The 20,235-nt window shown below is 39.3% G+C and overlaps 1 protein-coding gene across 4 annotated transcripts in view; it reads right to left on the reverse strand.

The window, feature by feature from the left end:
* The window catches only part of LOC105432511 (uncharacterized), a 131,925-nt gene that overhangs the window by 69,083 nt on the left and 42,607 nt on the right, over positions 1-20,235 (reverse strand). Inside the window, exon 1 of one of the 4 annotated variants that reach the window (XM_089085341.1) lies at positions 5,660-6,271. The exons of the other annotated variants lie outside the window; for them this stretch is intronic. Within the exon in view, the coding sequence (XP_088941467.1) occupies positions 5,660-5,671 (12 nt within the window). The 5' untranslated portion in view covers positions 5,672-6,271. Of the gene's footprint in view, positions 1-5,659; positions 6,272-20,235 lie in introns of those variants that run through there. 4 annotated transcript variants of the gene reach the window in all.

The following is a 20,235-nucleotide window of genomic DNA, read 5'->3' on the forward strand; positions in this document are numbered from 1 at the left end:
AGCTCAAACGCGACCAAACATAGCAGCTTGTATTTTTGCAAGGCTGAATGTACGCGTGAAACAAACGCATCAAACGGGCGACGTACGACCGATAAAGCCGTTTGCATCATTGTGCATACAATCCAATACAATGAAACGCGTATCTGCCGCATCGATGCAGCGTCGATATGGCTGAGCTTCTCGAACAGAATGTTATTTATTTACGCTACCTTTTTTATTAGTCTGGCACCATCGGCCTGAGGATGCTCTTAGAGTTTCCGAGAGGTAGCGAATATCGTATACATTTTGCTAATTCTGCTCGTGAAAAATGGAAACCTGATTAACGATCATTACGAGGCAGCGGATCGGTATAATGATAACGCGTTAAAATTTAATTTTCAGAAAGCGTGGCGAGAGATTCTTTCCCATCTTTTTTTTCGCGGTATAAATAAACAATAGCTTTCAAACATTTTTCGACGAACTGGAAGACGGTATCTACTTTAAGTAGCATATTAATCTGGACTTCTAAATATCGCTTACTCATCCGTTACTCCGAGTAATTAGTTTCGTCTGGTAATGGTATGAAAGTAGACCATATTATATCTCCCGTGATGTACATCACGTCACAAAATCTTTGTATCAGCGGAAAATCGAAATCCGTATCTCTAAGAATCTGCGATGGCAATTATTCCGGGACGCGCGTTCAACAATGGACCCATCGATCAGGCCGATGACACTTAGGAAAATGAAGAGCCGCCTCGAAATGCGACTTCGTTAAGTTCGCACGACGTTTGGCTTTTTTACGCGCGATTACCGCGTGCGGAAAACGCTGACTCGAAGTCGATCGACATCGACGCGAACGAAATTAATGACGGGATAAACAGCTCGAACAAGTTACGGGAAATGTTCCTTAATTTTTCCCCTTCCACCCTCGCGTCGTTCTCGAAATGACGCGAGGGTGGAAGGGGAAAAATTAAGAGGGTACGTATTGTATCTCGAGGAATGTCTCCGCGTCGAAACCGGAAAACAAATACGTAAAAGCAGATGCAAATTTGCGGCATTCGAACGGAGAATGATTAAAGAGAGAGAGAGAAAAGATTGGTACGACAAAGACGAACGGTAATGAACCACGAGCGAAGAAAAATCTGATAAACTTGAGTTCTTCCATTCTTATCACCCTCCTCCGTACCGACCGCCCTCATCCGAACTCTTCGCACCCTCTCTTTCTCGCCGACCGATGGCAATCTGCATCTCTCGTAATCTCTTTTTCCTTCTCGCTTACTTACGTCCCTTCACTTTCATCCTTTCTCCCTTTCACGCCACTTTTCCTAGATTTTTTTTTTTTTTTCGATAACTTTTGCGTCTTACCGCTTAATTTCACACCGTAAATTAGTTAAGAGCGAATGGGAATGAGCGTGACTTATAAATGTTGGCCACTTAATGAAGGATAACGAAGCCGAATTCGGGATGAACAAACGCGAATTTATGGCGAGAGGAATCGATAACGTCAACCACAGAATTTATTTTTATTATATCCTGTTGATAATTAAATATGTCATTCCAAATAAAATCACAATACCACGCGTTATTATTATTCATCTCTATGCACAAATTTTGTATGGAAATATAAAAGTAATATTACGGATAAGATCAATAATTGTTTCATCATTTAACGCGCGCTGGCAACTTTTTATATTAATTAAACGTTAACAAATATCGAAAATAATAATTAAAAATCAAATTAAAAGTAATTGAAAATAAATGATAAAAATAAATGAAATAAAACATTCCATTTCGGAATAAAATCATAACGATATAAAAAAATATTGTAATAATATCAATATTGTAACAATACCAACATTGCATTGTAAAAAAAAAAGGAAATATCTCGCAATATGCGAGATATGTTTGCATGCTCCATTTTCATTTCTTATTTGTATTAAAAAAAAAAAAAAAAAACAAAAATCGTAAAAAAAATAATAAATAAAGAATGCCGTTACATACAATCAGTGATTGTGTAAAATATTTACGATATACGACATGCATTTACCGGGTAACTGATATGTGACCGAAAGCAGATTATTCGCCATAGATTTAAGATATGTCTCGTATATTGTAGTTGTGCAATTTCATTGATTTTAATCTACTCGCGGACTGTACTTGCATAATTACCGCGTTTACGGCACGAAAAAGCGGACTGTATTCGTTTTTATTCCCCCCTTCAACATGTACGCGCGTTTATGATGCCGATAATGTGTGCAACATACACATACATACACATACATACACATGCCAGGCATTCCTAATCGCGTAAGCAGTGATGCAATAAATCATTGTGCCTGTCATAAAGGTTAATACCGTCGATAGAAAGAATACATTGAACGGCATGAATTTCATCATACTCTTTAATAGTTTTTTAACAGTTTAATTAACAACGTTGTTACTCTCCTTCTTTCGTTGTAAGAATTTAATTGCATTTATTTTATAGAGGCATAAATAGCGTATTGGATAAACGAATTGGAACGCGTTTTAGCGAAACTATAAAAATATTTAATTAGTTAGTACAACCGATAGAAAGATCTAGGCGCACATATTTAGAATGATTATCGATCAACGAAATGATAATACCGATTTTAATCGATTATCATCGGGCGATTTCTTACATGGTTCGAAAATCTTTTTTCGACATGTAATTTTTCGTCGTAAGTAACTTTATATACGTGTCACGAATATAATTGACAATCTTATTTTTATATTATCCTCGTTACCGAAAGAAACAGTTTTTCAAAAAAAACCGCATGAAAATATATTGAAGAAAATCCTTTTCCTCCCTCTAATGCCATTAATTTTACATACGCAAATTGATCGTTGCAAGTGATAAATTATCTGGCGTTAGTTTTTATGCAGCGCGATTGTAAAGTGCGAGAGAATCGCGGCGGTGATATTCGCTTATGAATATTTATGGCAAAATACGAAGAAGAATGAAATAAGATCTCTCGTAGCCATTATAGCGACATGCAGTCCGCTTTCGTTTTGCTTGCTTTGCATTCGCGAGCTCGTTCATTCGCTTGTTGGAATACTTAACACCTTTTGATACGCATACGTAGGAAACAGGTTTTTGCTGCTTATTTTAGATTGGTAGTTGGGGACGAAGGATACGAGTCGCAGGATACCGTAGGATAACTGATATTGCGATTCAATCTACCCAATTAATAAAATCGCATAAATTTATTTTTTATTATATATACGCTTGGTATAATAAACGTATAAAAAATTTTTTAAGTTGTTGTAATTCGCAATTATCTATTAATCAACATGTAGCAATCGTGATGCTGATCGTAGTAAACAAGTTGACATTTATTATTCTCCGTCTCTTTCCCTCTCCTCTCTCTCTCTCTCTCTCTCTCTCTCTCTCTCTCTCTCTTTCTCTTTTTCTTATACAGATCTATTCGATTTAGTCGGGATGTGAGAGGAACACGCGCGAGATTGATAATTACGAGTATATCGTCGGAACACGTTATGTAACACGGGGAGGAAGGTGCGAAGAGAGAGAGAGAGAGAGAGAGAGAGAGAGGGGGGGGAGGTGGGGAGAAATTACTTTTACTTCGAAAATTTCGCTCCGCGGAATCGTCCGCACGCTCGTCGTATAATCAGCGTGCCAAATCGTGACTTGTTTCAGATTCGCTAGCAAAAAAGCGTACACACACGCGATGCACGCTATGCGGCAATAAATTGAAATAAATATGACGTAAGTTCCGCCGTGTTAAATAATGATTCGCTCGCTCATTAAGCGCGCACCGACGATCTAACGTGCATGTGGCCGAAACGTGTATGTAAATTACGATACTTTGCGAATAGTAACGTGCCAGTCGCGCCGGTCGTTGACGCGCCCGCGTGAACGCGCACGCGGCGAAATAAAGGCGGACAAGTGCAAGAGCATGCACGCGTGTATGGCGCGTGTGTGTACGCGTGCTCGTAAGTGCAATCATGTATGCAAGCCAAAGAGTTATTTCCCGAGTGCGCCAGCGAGGCGATAAAAAAGCCGCCGTTGTCGTCTTTTCGTAAGTCTTGTCTATCTAATCCACTGTCGATCAAGGAGATCTTTTTTTTTCATCCTTGCTCTTTCTCTCTCTCTCTCTCTCTCTCTCTCTCTCTCTCTCTCTTCCCGTAAATACGAATTTTGTGGTAATAAAAGAGAAACTGTTACCTTGAACCGTCGCGAGAATTCATCGGCAGTCTTCACAAAGACATTCGCGAAAGAATTGTAGTCAAGGTTGAACACGCTTGAATAATAACGGATGTGACAGCCGCGATAACGGATATTAATATCCCCCTTAGTAATTAAAAAAAAAAAAAAAAAAAGAAAGAAAGAAAGAAAAGAAAAAAAAGGAAAAAAAAATGCTGACGCTATTGGCTCGTCTCATTATGGATTCTATATATATGTTTCTTTCCTTTTGTAACAATAATGTTACGCTGTTGCCACGCAATTCATTTTCAAAATCAAATAAGATACTGCTTGAATGTAGTTTAAATGCAACATGCAATCAAGTAGTGCACTATTCCCGGGTTGATAATACTGCCAGTCCGTGAATAAACTTGCTCGATACAGCGAATATTCCGCGGAAACGACGCCACGTAGATGGAATAATTAATTTGTATTTAGGGAAATTATTATTGCGACGCGGCCCCGTGTATTTTGTTAATCGAAGTTAATACGAAATTGGTATACTAAATCGCAACACGTACCAACGGCCCAAAAAGTATAACGATCAATTGATAATAATAATTTTGATGGATGTAATTAAAATCCCGGCCTGTCGACATCGACGTCGACGTCGACGTCGACGTGACTAATCGAGAATGATGCAATTGCTTGCATTTAATCTTTACTTCGGCCTCGCTGCGATTGTGCTCGACGTCCGATTTAAATTATACAAACATTTCGATGACTAATAAACTAATTATTTCGTTTCAACGAATTCTACCTGCATTCTATATTATCGCGATATTCCGCTCCAAATATAAATAGCGTTTAATATTTCACCGATACGAGCGCAATAAAATCCTTAAGAATCTTTTTTTTTTTTTTTTTATCTAGTCATCGTAACGATATGCACAATTTGCAAAATTAAGCGTATCGACGAAGTCGGACTTCCGACCTGAATATTCAAACAGTATAATAAAACGTTAAAGTGACCTAATTGAAGTGACCTAAAGCCCGCAAAATTGCGGTCTGACAAAACGTACGTGTCTCAACTTCCCGTAAACATCACGTTGATTTATATTGGTCCCATTATCTCTCGGTAGAAGGAGCTTTTGCGCGTGGCGCGCAATCTATTTTTCTTAAAGTAGCAAACATTAAACTTGATGCGTCATACCTGAAACAAAAAAAAACAAGAAGGCTCTTAGCGTCAATGATGTGTAGTGCATTCGCGGAGCAATGAACATACAACCGCATCTTAGTCGAGCCGAATGATCGCAGAGGATTTGATTTCGAGATAGAGGGGGGGGTGAGTCACTCGATCGGATCGTGCGAGATATTTAAGTATAACGAATACGAGGAACGCGCTCAAGCGTGTGCTGAATGCCGAAGCATTTTTGCAATTTAGATAAAATTATCGAGCGAGCGCAAGCGTTTTCTACAAATTTCTCCGCAAATGTTACACCGTCATAAACTAACCAGAAGCGGCATGTCTCGTCGTCATCCTCGGTCGTTCTTGTTGTTGTTGTTGTTGTTGTTGTTCTATTTCGCCTTTAACGGGATAGTTGACTTTTAGATTATTACGTGCAAATTTAGTGTCCTCTCGCGCAGCATGAAATTCAGATTTAGAACAAGCCGTGCTACCGGTACTCCGCATTATATCATCCGGTATTGACTGTCCCTGACTATTTTCACGGTAAATACTCCGCGCGCCGGCTTCCGCATAATAATGAGAATTAGGATTTTCAAATTAGATCGCAATAAGCCGCGTCCGAGGCGGGACGAAAAATGATTACCCTTCATGCAAATTGCCCGCTCACGAGCTTCGTTCGCGCGGTTTTACGTTTCGTCGCGTAATAAATCTTCGAAATCGACGCATCCCGCGTGGTAATGTTGTAATTCGTAATGCGACTATAAAAGCCACGCGAGTGGAAGTGACCGTCGCGACACTGTGCCATTCCGCACTCTCGCAATACCCTCGAGATTTGCGACCACAATAAACTTAGATTTCATTTTTACTCGCTTTTCATTCTCAGTCCGCGCGTCCGATTTCATATCTCCAAGCATGGGCGTATCCAGGGGGAATGGGAGTTTGAGGGATTCAAACCCCTTCTGAAATTTAAAAAAAAGTTGAAATTATGATTTACAAAATCTAATATTTTTCTCATTCAAAATCAGGAACGAGGACATATTCTCCTAGCTTTAAAATAGCTTCCAAAAAAAAAACCAAATTCAGTCAAAAAATTATTGTTTATGTTATTATGTTAATTGATTTTTATAAATTTGATCGTCGATTTAAAGACTTTAGCTTTAAGCTGCGTTTTCTGTTAAAAGTAATCCGCGATATAAGACAATTTGTAGATATAAATTCAATAATGAAAAAATTAATAGATTTCTAGATTTCTAGTCCACCGAGTAATGCTCCCTCTGATTTGTTCTTTACCGTTTAAAAACCCCCTTCAAAAAAATTCTGGATACGCCCATGTCTCCAAGTGAAGTACACGTGTGCAGCTCGCGAATTCCATTCGGCAAATACAGATCTGCAAGCATTTAATAGTCGCGGCGCGAGACTTTTGTGACCTAATTGCTTCCGTGAGCCTCCTCCGGAATTGAAAAACGAATATATGTTTGCTCTTAATGCCTCACGCGAACGCGAAAAAAAAAAATCTCAGCACTTTGATTTCCCGCTCGCACCTTTCCCTCTTTAATTCTTTTGTCTTCTCTCCAGGCTTCCTTTTTTCCTTTTTCCTTCTCCTTTCCTGCCACTTTCCTTCACATTTTGCACTGCAATCTTGCTCTCCTCTCGTTCCCTTCTTTTCTCCCAGCCCTCCCTCTTTATCATTCCCGACTTTATCGCAAAATGAGGGCGAGCTTATTTGCGACATGATTCGCGCCCTTTGTCGTGGTATGTGAGCATTGTCCTTCGGACATTCCACGTCGTTCAAGAGCAATTCGCGAAAAGTTACACGTGAGTGTACTCGCAAATTTCCGAATAAATCCAAATGTACTTGAGTATTTGTGGAATTTTAATTATAGAACGAGTACAAATAGACATACATGGCCGTTTTATGTTACCCTCATGATACGAGAACGTTCCGGGAATATCGATTCTGACCGTATTCGCGAAAGTACGGGCTCGTTAAAAAGTTAAGATTTACTATCAGAAAATCTTATTCGGAAAACCTTAACTTCTACGCAATTTCACATTTTTCTGTTGAGAGTAATTTTGAAAAGTTCTTCTCTTGCGATTCCTGCTATTTTATCATCGCTACTTATTTCTATCAATAAAGCTTAATTAATTGATAAAGAGAAAAGAGAAAAGATCAAAGTTCTAGATTTCAATTCATTTTTATTTTACAAATATCGTCGAGAGAAAAACATTTCAAACTGTTTGACGAAATAATCTTCATTACATGCTTTTATTAGACGTCAATAATTTTTTCTACGAGGTAATTAATATATTCCGTAATTAAATGTTTATAATTATTAATATTTTTTATCCTATTTTGTGTTGTTACTTCATAATAATATCTTATTATAACGATATTCAATATCATTAATACATCTTAGCTGCTTTACTTATATTGTTGTGCTACATTGTTATTGTCAAGTGTTTCTGAAGTGGAACGACAAGCTATGATCGCGCACAAAGTTATGAAAACTCCTCCGAAGACTCCTTTCAAATCCGTAAAAGGAAAACTCTCGGGCGAAGTTGAGAAAGCGCGCGGAAAAATTTTACACGCGCGCGGCTCTATCGATCCGCTCCGTGACGACAAGCACAGACAGAAGAAACGGACCGAGCGCCTAATTAAGTTAATATGTTCGATTAATACTTTCGTTGCGAGCGCCGCTACTGCACGTTCGTTCTCCTCGACAAAGTTCTCTCGAGCGATCTTGTTCCGACTAGACGAATTTAGCGTTCGCGTGCAATCAATGCGAATGATGGACGAAACCTTGAATGCATTTAACCCTGTCCCGCTTTTCAACTGGACTTTAATTTCTCTCGACGGAAGATACACGCATAAAAAAAAAAAATCAACTAACCACCACCGTAAATATTACCTTTCGAATATTCCTTCAATGTTTTGTCTTTGTCAGCTGGATAACTATTTTAGGAAAAAAAAAAAAATGAAATATATCTCTTCTTGTTTAAATTCTTCTCTTTCTTTTTTTTTTTTTTTTTCAAACCGTCATATCGATGTCACAAAGATAGGAAAGGTTTTAGCGTTGACAGCCAAAAGTTTAGTCCATTTCATGCTTGTCGTAAAAATTCAGGATTTTTCAGGTTGAGAATTTTTTCCAATTTTAGCTTTATGCGAGGGATAGTTTAATCGAATTTCCCGTAAGAGTCGTCTACACGTTGCTGATCTTCGTATGCGTTGTAAAATCGTGGGACACCACGAGCAGAGAGAATTTAGACTTCTCTGCGAGTTCCCGGTCTGGCTTCGAAGTTGCTCCTCGCAAATCAGCCGCATTGCTGCTCGACACTAGGTGGTTTCGCTTGTTTAACTCGGGAGCAAGAGAACCGATAAAGGAAAGAGAGACGCGAGAGAGAGAGAGAGAGAGAGAGAGAGAGAGAGAGAGAGAGTGTGTGTGCACATGGATGGAAGAGAATTCGTTTAACCAACCAAGCGATATTTATCATCCGGAAATCGATTGTAATCTCTGACAGATTGGATCTCTGACGTTTCAATTTCGGTGCAACTGCACGAGAATCATTGATTAGCATTTCTGGGATCATTTGGCGTACTTTCGAAAAGAGTCACAATTACAAAATCGCAATTTTACACAGAAAGGTATTATGAGCGTTGGCAATGATCGAGCTTTCGACTGGAAACATGGACATAGCGCCATTGCTGGACTCAGGAGAGCAATAGTGCCATTTTCCCGAGCTATTTATCAGGCGCCTGGAATGGCCGTTATTTATCAGTAACCTCTGGATAATTTCGAGGGATATTAAATAAATTTTGAATTAAATTTAATTTCGAGAATATCTCCCATACACATTTTTTTATCCACACGCGGAATAAAATAATATCGTACAGGAATAAAATAACAATTCCACTTTACCGTGTATCGATTTTAAGAAATATATGAAAAAAAAATCGCACTCGAATTAAAAAACTGTTTGCATACATCGAACATTTGAATCTCGTGTATTGATACCGATTTGCGGAAACATTTTATAAAACAAGCTTTCCAAATCCGCTAACTCATGCATAACGACCACATGCATAATTTAACAATGGCCGGCACGGGAGGGAGGGCCCGATGCATAATTTAACATAATTCTCCTTTTCTGTCTTTCGATCGAAACCTCAGGAAAAATCAACTTTTAGCATTTGCACAACTTTCTTTCCCATTGGAAAGATTGCGATATTTTTTGGGTTAATGGTAAATGGATTATCGATTTGACCTAACTCGCATTCTCTCTCTCTCTCTCTCTCTCTCTCTCTCTCTCTCTCTCTCTCTTTCTCTTTCTCTCTCTCTCTCTCTCTCTCTCTCTCTCTCTCTCTCTCTCTCTCTCTATGCAAGGTGCAACATAGCCAAGCTATAGCAAGCGTGTATTTACACACGGCGTACACGACGCATACACGCACGCAAAATACCATCGATCCCTCCCCCCCTCCCCGCGTGTTTCAGCCTAATAGAAATCGACAATCGGCGTTCGGCTCGTTGGACTCTCACGCAACGTATTGCTCTCTCTCTCGTCAACCGTGACGAGAGAGAGAGAGAGAGAGAGAGAGAGAGAGAGAGAGAGAGATGCTTCTTCTATCTCCGTGTGGCATCATCTCCCACCTCCTCCACGGCGATCCGATTCATCACGGCGACACTTCAAATCGAAACTCGAAAGTGAGGAATGTTCGCAAAGAGGATTTTAATTAGAGACCGCGCGATCACAATCGGCGTACGCGCCCGCGCGAAATTGCACGATTGACAAAAGGCCGCGTAAGCGCGAGATGTATGACGAAGAAGAACGAGGAAAAGAAAGAGGGCATTAATAGTAATATGTGCAACGAGGCCAACACGAGGTAATCGAACGCACTTTTGTAGGCCGTTGTACTTGTTAGTGCAGCGACGACCTATCGCACACGTTACCATCGTGCATGGATCGCGGGAGCAATGGTGCATTATAAATGTCTTTTAGTATCATCATGTTCAACCACTCGCGCGTGCAACAAGCCGCGGTCTCTCCCCGTATATTTCTCGTATGTTCCGCGTAATCAAATTACAGCCGCGCGGTAAAGTAAATAGAGGAGGACGGGGACGAGAGGGGAGGATAGAAATCAAGGGAGAGGCGGCTCTAATTTTCAAGAGGCAGGAAATTCACCGATCTTATTTTTTCGATTCAAATCATGCGAGTTATAGACGAAGCTTCTTTCGCATATCGAATTGGAATTGAGGTGAAAGAATAGTTATTAAACAAGAGCGAAATCTCGTGTGATAAAGATAGATATATAGATAGATAGATAGATAGAGAGAGAGAGAAAGAGAGAGGGGGGGGGAAGGGATATTGTTATTTTTAATTAAAATGTAGAATGGAGAGAACACTGTTTTCGATTAAAATATATAAGAGAGAAAAACGTGCTCTTCCTCCTCTCTCTCTCTCTCTCTCTCTCTCTCTCTCTCTCTCTCTCTCTCTCTCATCCTCCACTTACATCGTCCGCTTGTTCGTCCGCCGTGTAATTACAAAAATAGCATCTTACAAGTTAAATCGTAATAACGCAATATGCACCGATCGCGGATGAGGCATCTCAAAGATACATTATCTTGATGCGCACGTAAAATAATCCGTAAAGTAACGCCCGCTCTTCCGATCGTGAGTGATCTCTGAAAATAATTTTTGTTCCTGACCTTACCAGCTTATTTCCTCGCGCCGATCTACCGCTACATGCACGATAAGCGTTTCCTATCTCAACCGTGGCACAAAGGACTGAGGCGGAATAAAAAAGAAAGAGGAGGGAGAGGGGACGGGGGAGGGAAAAATGGAATCACACGAGCGCGCTGGAATAACTTTTAAATTCATTATTCAATAACATGCAAAACATGCCGCGTTTACAATAATTTAAAAAATGCAAATTCTGGGAATAAAACAAAACGCGAAAATGATATTATAATTAAAAACTTTATATATGCCAAAGGTCAGAGGGGTTTTGTAACGAAACATTGAATATCGAGAATGTCGAGTATTTCCGACCTCCCGTCTCTCTCTTTCTCTCTCTCTCTCTCTCTCTCTCTCTCTCTCTCTCTCTCTCTCTCTCTCTCTCTCTCTCTCTTTCTCATTAGGGATTAATGTGCTTAACGTAATATCATGAATTTTTGTGCGCGATCGGGTGCGATGCGTCATACATGTGCGAAACGGCTGGCGCACTCGGCGGAGAGATACACGAGAGATACGCGTTTCGACTGGATCAAATTGGCGTGCGTTATTTCCAATGATAATAATGTTCTCGAGAAATTCCGATCCCACGGTATTTCTCTTCCTTCTCGTTCTATCACGTCCCTATCCACCTTTCGGTCTCTCCTCCTTCCGCGAGAGCGTACACGCACGCGCGCGCGCGCGCGCGAGTGCGCGCGTGTGCGTAATGTGTGCGAATAATGATTCCTTCGTAGTCCACGACTGCGAGCGCAAAATGGAACTCCAGCAAAATTTAATCCACCAAACAAATTGAAAAATTAAAATTTATATTATATCGTGTCCTTTTGAACCTTCTCGTGGCATAGAAGACCTCTCGAGAACGGAACTTTTTATAAAAATTATTTATATAAAATATTACTATTAATAATTATTTATACAAATATTTAGAAATTCTTAAAAATTAATTTTGCAATAAACAGCAAGAACTGTTCCATTAAAAAGAAATATTTTTAATTTTGTAACTTGTTTGGAATTCTCATTTTTAAATCTCATAATTCAAATATTATATTCTTATTTCTTGGTGCCTTAAAAAAGTATTATCTATATATTAAAATAAATTGTGATTAAAATTGGTTGTTCAATTATAGAACCATCAGGACGTTGTTAACAATACCTGTCCAAGAAAGGTCAAGTGTAATTTTAGGATTGTAGAAATTATAATAATTATAAATTACATATTATAATAATTATAAATTACAATGCAACATTTCATAAATTTTAATTATAACAAGTATAATAATCTCTTTATTACAGCGTGTTGTATTATAAAAGCTTGGAATAATAAAATTTACATTTATATTTCACTAATTTTAGAAACATTTGTACGATACAAATAGAAATTCAACTTGACGATGTAATTCAAAAAATACATTTACCCAATATATATTTATGAAAACGAGTATTTCCGTTTTTAAAAAATATTACGGAAAAATTTACTCTGCCTAGCGTAATGAAAAATGACAATCTTATAATAAAATAGGACTTTGACTAAATGAATCATCATTCACTGACCCGAGATAGCCTGTCGAGATAATATTCTTAAATTCACAGTGGTAAAATCTGTTGTTGCTATTTCCAACGTGATTATGCGCGCCGCGTTTTTTTTCATGTAATATTCTTTGATGTGTTAAATTTGATAGTTTTGTTACCTTGTTCTTGCTCGTTAATATTTCCTGCACTGTCCCGGGTACGACAGTGACGCGCATGCGTGTGCACACGTTCGCGTGTGTGAGTGAGCGCATAGAGAAACTCCACTCCGGCGGTACAGTAATTGTCAAAAACAAATAATTAACCGTCTCGTACGTAGAAAAGTGTGTGCGAGCGGCGCGTTTTTTAGTACACGTGTAAATGTTTTCCTCTCAAACGGCATGATACAATATTTATTTGCGAAAGTGCGATTGCGAGATTACGCGCGACGCGCAACTGGAGCGTCGACAAATTTTTTTTCTTTCGCGAAAGTTTTTGTGCAACACACGGTATTCCGCACGCGCGCCGTACGCATCGTTAAATTTAATGTTGAGTTAAAAAATACACGGGTAAAATAGAAAATGGCAAAAATACAAATGCATACAGCTTCGCCATATTAAGAGAGAGAGAGAGAGAGAGAGAGAGAGAGAGAGAGAGAGAGAGAGAGAGAGAGAGAGAGATGTCCGTAGAAATACTGGAATTTTTAATAATTTAAAGTTTGATTTAACTTTTTAATTAACGTAACGGTTTGATAATTTTACGCATTTTAGAGCAGTAACTTTTAATTTGAAATCGGAGAAAAGTAAACTGTATACTTTCAATTTCAACAAAGAGCCACACGACGGAAAAAGATTCTCTCATGAGCGAGCGTCATATCGAGTGCGTCACTCGAGTCATCGCGCCGGAATAGTGACGCGTGAAGAAAACTTTCTAGATCGCGTGTACCCGATCATCGGGGTACAGATACATGACGCTGCGGCTCAATTAGATATACATTCCTACGGATTGACGCTAAACAATGGCCTTTTTCCTATCTCTAATACAGCCGATGCTTTTCTTCGAGCAATAAACGTTCGCGCGGTTATACACTGTCAGCTGACTCATCAAAGAGTGACTGTACAGTGAGAGCTGTACAGTGCCGGTCGACACAACACCCCGCATTGCTAATTAATTATTTTCTCGCTGGGATAGTACGTCGTTTCCTTAGGCAGGTCAGATATTCGGCAGAGTTGCGTCGCGCGTGTTATCAGAGGGAAATCGAGACGGAGTACTGCGAGAGAAAGGGAAACATCGAATTGTTTAATCAGTTAATTTTAATTAACACACAGAAACAGCGCTATACACAAAGATCTCGCGCATTAATTAATCCGTCGTTCGCTATTTGCTCTCTCTCTCTCTCTCTCTCTCTCTCTCTCTCTCTCTCTCTCCTCCCCCTTCTCTTACTTACTTTAATTACACGCCGCGGTCTCGTCTCTCAGCAGTTTCGCTCTTTTCTCTCTCTCTCTCTCTCTCTCTCTCTCTCTCTCTCTCTCTCTTCCGTCATCGTGTTCACGCATAATCGCGACACGCGATAATGATCCTCTCTCGCGGATATAGAGAAACCGCTTAGAGAGATCCTCGAACTCTTATTCTCGGCCGATCGGCCGGCCGCCCGCTGCTTTCTTCGTTTTGTCCCACGTGAAGAGAGAGAGAGAGAGAGACAGGGGAAGAGAGAGGGGGGAGGTGCGTGCACTTACCGGAGCGCAAACGGTGCACGCATAAATGCGTCACCGCGTGGCGTTTTGTCACTGTCACACGCGGCCGGGCATATGCGCGTGTATCGCGCGACACCTGTAAGTCGCGACACACACACACACACACACACACACATACACACACACGCGCGCGCGCGCGCGCGCGCGAGGCGTATCGTCCGACAAGAGCACGCCCTTAAGTATGCATTTACGACTGCGTGTGTAAAAGGCGCTAAACCACTTTGGCAGAGCGGCGAATACATTGTACGTTGTGCGGCCGAAGAAAAGTTCCTCGATCCTTCGACAATGATGGCAATAAAGGAATTGATTAGACGAGCGAAATTACACGGTTCTAACGGAATTAATGAAATCGTTCGGTCGGTCAAGCGAATAAAATGAACCGAATGTGCTGCACCCCGGAACGGACTCGGACGGACGGGGAAAATATGAATAATGAATGCTAAAACATTTTGAAACTTACAATCGCGATGAAAAGATTCAATTCCGTGCGCAAAAGTTTATGGAAAAGTTTATGGAAAATATCCGTGCAAGAGGGTATAAATGGTAAATAGAATAAATTGGATATTATATAACTATGTTTGTTAAAATTAGTTATTATAGCTATCTGACAACCGTGCATACGTATTTCAGAGCACGGAGCAAATTCTTCGCAGTAAAAGCAAGAGATTATTCATGCGAAATGTAGAATACGCTCTCGCTTCATGCTTTTGCTTCAAAACAATTGCTTTTACTTTTATTTTCTACTAGAAGCATTCGCTCCAGTTTTATTTGCACGAGCCGATATCTATGTCTCACTCCGCGGATAGCGGGGTAATGCCGATGAAAACCCCAAAACAGCCGCGCAGTCGTCGCAGTTGTTTGTATTAATTGGTTTTCGGATAGAGTGCCGGGGGAAGAGATTATAAGTTTTTGGTCCACTGACACTGGAAAGGGCAATCGCCTGTCCTTTATGAATACGAGTGTTTCCATGGCATGATACAATTATCGACGCTGCACGGATCATTTGTAAAATTTCGAAAGCGATCCTCTTTCGAACAATGTGAAATAATATCGTTATCAAAATACAGATCGTTATTAAATTATAGTGAGAAATAACCGCTTTAGGTCTGAATAGCGAGGGTCGCCTTTTTTTCCTATTATTGTGAAACCCTCGTCGGCTGCAACGGCAATGTTTTGTCCGCCCATGATTACATCGAGTGGTTTACGCGCGGACAATACTTGATCGGCGCGGCCGAAGTACCAAGGACGGTACATAGGCGTCTGCATTAGTGGCCGCGCGAGTCCAACCTTTCTCTCTCTTTCTATTTTTCGACCAGTCACACGTAAAATCAGAAAACTCGAGGAGATGAGAAGCTGGCTGGGCGCAGATTACGAATTTAATTCGCACGAGAAAAGCCGCGGCCTTTGGAACTTCGTCGTGCTACAGAAATATACGCATCCGGAAAGAAAAACAAACCCGCTCACTCGCGTTTGGCATTTAAAGTTTGCGTCTCGTGCGTAGACAAAAAATTTTTCTTTCTTAATTTTAGAAAGATTCGTGCGGAGCTAGAGAATCCTCCTTGCGAATTTTATGTTGCGTTGGTATCATCGGCAATGGGAGGAGCGACGGAAATTGCATTTATCGATCACCGAATACCCTCGCAAGAACGTCGTTTGTAAATAGGTAAGAAATAACACATTTTTCCAACGACTAAAACAGGTTTTGTAAAAATGTATTACTTCGTATTGTGGCGCGAAGGTTGGATTTGGTTACTTTCTTTCCTACTGATATACAAGAGCCTTTCGAAACATTTATAAAATGCGAAGAGTATGCACACTGGAGCGAGATGATTCATACAATACACATACTTTGCATTGAGCAACGAAAGATATTCCTTTGAACGCGCGTGTTACCACTATATTTACCAATGGCAAAGCGCTGGTACTTTGAAGATTTATTAAGCGAGCTGTTTCACCGCGGTCTGAGGATCGTTAATAAGCCGTTTATAAAACACACACACACACACACACACACACACACACACACACACACACACATTTCCATTCTTTTCCCGACATAAATGTTAATCGTAAAATATGTCGAGACTAATTCTTCGCTCGCTCTCGGCCGATCGATTAAAAAAAAACCGACTGCGAATAAAAGATTTGCGCAATGGAAACATTAACGTAGGGTGAAGGTGGCGTTGATTGCCAGCGGCCAGTCATCGATTTGCAAGTCGTAAAATATGCGCCGAAACGCGCGATGCCACGCCAATGATTTTAAACAGACTGCACAGCCTCGCCTGTATCACCATTGGCGTATAACGTCCCGCTAATCGTTACTGTGTTTGCCGTCGTAACGCGTTACCCGTTTACCGCAATCATTCCCCATCGAAATCGTTATTTTCGTTCAACTATTACGTGCTTGTTACCAAATATGAAATTGTACAATTAATTAACTTTGTATACATATAAAATAACGGTTTGCCTTTAGAATATTAGAACCTCGATAAATAAACGTGTTTAATAAACGTACTCTGTTTTTAACATGACACTCGAAATTGAATGTACATCGCTCTCTGAAACATAAACAGTTTAGACAATTAACTATATTTAATTTATATTTATATTTTTTTTCCATGCTTAGAATCGTTATATATCCCTCGAATAAAATCGCACGAGTGAGTTTGTTCTCATTATTTACGATCACAAATAAAATAACGCTCCATAAAGCTTAATCACTGTTAGTAAAAAGCTTGTCATTTTATTTTCCATTATTTCTATATTTTTGTAGCCTGTATATTAATATGAAAATATTTCAGGACCGCTTAATTAAATCCGCTGCGGACGAATATGTAAATCATAAATAACGTATAAAATAATACATGGAGAAATACGCTCGTATTTTCGACGAAGCACTCCATGCTAAGCCACGCGGTATTCTACATTTTCCATATTTTCGTTATCATAACTGTTATCTCTTTAGCTGGCATATTTATTCTGCCTCGTACGCGCACAAGTTATATTTCCGGCGCGTAACGGACGGGTAAATTTCATAGTATTTTTAATGACGCTTATACTTCGTCCGAGAATTTTTACTAAAACATGAAGAATGTTTTGCTAACATCCGCCGCCGTTACAAGGGCAGAAATAGTTGTGTAGAATAAAACCGCGGGACGATTCAGCGTTCCGATTTTTAAAATATTCATTAGATATTAAGATACGTTTCGTCTCGCATGCTATTAGAAAAAGAGGGAGAACGTCAGATTTCACAATGATTCCATTAGTTTTGAAATTGAGCAAGGAGGAAGATCTGTATCGAACGTTATCATATTTTGCTGCCAAGTCGTTCAAACAGAAGTACCTTACTCTCAATTTCATCAGTTTTATAACAGTGGAAACGATATATCGGCCGTTTAATAAATATTTTAAAAGGGGGCGGGGAAAAAGCCGGGGAAAAACGCCCGGGATACCATTTCGCGAAAAGGCGACACGCCCAAGATGAAAAATCGATGTTAAAACTTCGTTTATCTCTTTGCGACAGCGAATAAAAATTTCCATAGGAAATATCTCCATGGAATTATTCCGCCAAGTTTATTTATTTTTATTCCCGGACGCACTGTTTCGCCGAATATTTACATCTAAATAAAAAACAATCGTTCAAAAGAGACATTTTCGAAGCTCATCTTGGTGTATTCACGTGGATAAAACGTTTCGCGACAGCGACGAGGAATTTAATTTGTCGTCTCATTTGGATTACGCAAGCGACGGACTAATCAACCTATAATGAAAGTTATTTACTGCAATCCAGCGCGCGTGTGGTTTTGACACTCGAAAGAAAACGTTACGTAGGCCCCGCTCTTTCTCCATGCGGGCGTGATTATTATCGATCTTCGTAGCTAAATTGCGCGATAATAACGTGTCTTTTGTCTCGTATCGCTGCTTACAATTTTGGCACTCACATGCCGAGTTCTCGTGAGCCTCTGTATTTTAAAATGGCACAAAAAAAAATTATTCTTAAATCAAGATCATACATTCTCATATATGTAATAATATATGTAATTAAAAATAATTGTTATTTTCGATCTTGTCTAGATTTTCTTAAAATTTTACTATAAATGAAATTTTTTACTTATAACTTATACTTATTATCTATTTGTATCTTATAATGTTATTCATTTAGTAATGGAATAAAAAAAATAAAAAAAATTCGTAAAAAAATTAATTTTTATTAAAATTTAATTTTACCTTCATTATCTTATTAAAAATCATTTTACAAATTGATACGTCTTTAAAAAATTTTAATTATACAAAATTTTAATAAAATTATATAAAAGTGATTTCTACGCCTTTCAATTTCTGATGATAGACAATGCTATAGTTAATAGAAAAAAAATAAATCATTATTTTTACATCGCCACAAAAATCAGAAATTGACAAATCTTAAGATCATGATTACCTCTCTTTCCTCTAGATATTCTCATATATAAGCAAGAATATTATAATCTCGATATAGAAAATTTTTAATCTTGAGTTGAACAACAGTAATATTTACATTAATATAAACTGAATCAAACTGAGACAAAAATTTTGAAGAAGATTATAATATTCTCGCTTACATGAGAATATTTGAATCTTGATTTAAAACTAAATTTTTTTTCTGTGTAAAATCCCGCGAGAAAATGACCATGTCAGATTGACTGAATCGCTTCTCGAATGTACAAGCAGCGAGACACGGAGAATCGCACATCGAATCACAGTCAATCTTCGTAATTGTACTGTTTTAATCTTGAGATTGAATCACTCTGCCGTTTATTCACGTAAACGCGCGAGATCATAACCATGACACGCGAGTTCATCCCCGCGGTCGATTCGCTTGCAGGAGCTTAAACAGACCCCCGTTTGCGTTTCAAAGTTCGAACGTATGTGTTTGGTAAATATTGTGCAACGTCAATCGTAATGCAGCTTTCGTTTAATTTTGCAAATAGCGTTTAGTTTCGCCAAAACATCGGGAATCACTTCAAAATCAAATTGAAATAATATCCGAACGTCATAAAATATTCATATAGCATCCGATTACAGAATATTTGGTCATCACTTAATCATACCATTGATTAAAATTATTTAATGTTACAATTTCATTTAAAAATTTGAATATTCAAATTCAATCCTTCCCACCCCCATCCAAAAAAATGCTCAAAATATACGCTAAAATATTCTATTATTCCTCTCAAACGGGTAAATATATCGAATGTATCGCGTGAGGCGTCTCGTACATTCAAATTTATTCGGCATGTTCGAATAATTGCAATTATCTACATATTTACGACTTTGAATGCGGAACGACTCGCAATTCTATCAGCGCGGTGCAAGTGTCGAGCCAATAGCGCGCGAAAAATTCGCCCTGTGCCTCCCTCCGTTTACTGCGGTTTTAATAAAGACAACTCTCGAAATACGCATCTCGTGGACGCGGTCCAAGCGGACGGTTGCAATTATTATTCCGCTTTCTCGTCGCTATTCGCAACGCGAGTCAATCTCTAAGCCAGCCAGCCACCGGAGTCGGTAGCGAAGGGAAAGGTTTGGGTCGGAGCAAAAGGGGGAGATCGCTGGCTGTACAAATCCCCGAGAGGGATGTCGAAGGTCAGGTTTAGAGGCTGTCGACGGGAGGACAGATACGGGTTGTTTTCGAAAGATACACTATACAATGGCTCGCCCTTCTGAATTCCAATTAATATGAATTGCGTGGCTACGTGAAATTCGAAACCCCCAACTGTCTCACTCTCCCTCCCCCTTTCTCTCGTTCTTTCGCTTCTCTTTTTAGAGAACTTTCGCGTTTTCTTTTTTTTTTTTCCCTCGCTCACTCTCGGCTTACTCGGTTATATCGATCGATTTTCAGTGACGATTTATGAATGATCGCGCGGCGGGAAATCATGACG

The sequence above is a fragment of the Pogonomyrmex barbatus genome, unplaced genomic scaffold, assembly GCF_055798465.1.
Source record: "Pogonomyrmex barbatus isolate J1 unplaced genomic scaffold, ASM5579846v1 scaffold1, whole genome shotgun sequence".
Taxonomy (NCBI): domain Eukaryota; kingdom Metazoa; phylum Arthropoda; class Insecta; order Hymenoptera; family Formicidae; genus Pogonomyrmex; species Pogonomyrmex barbatus.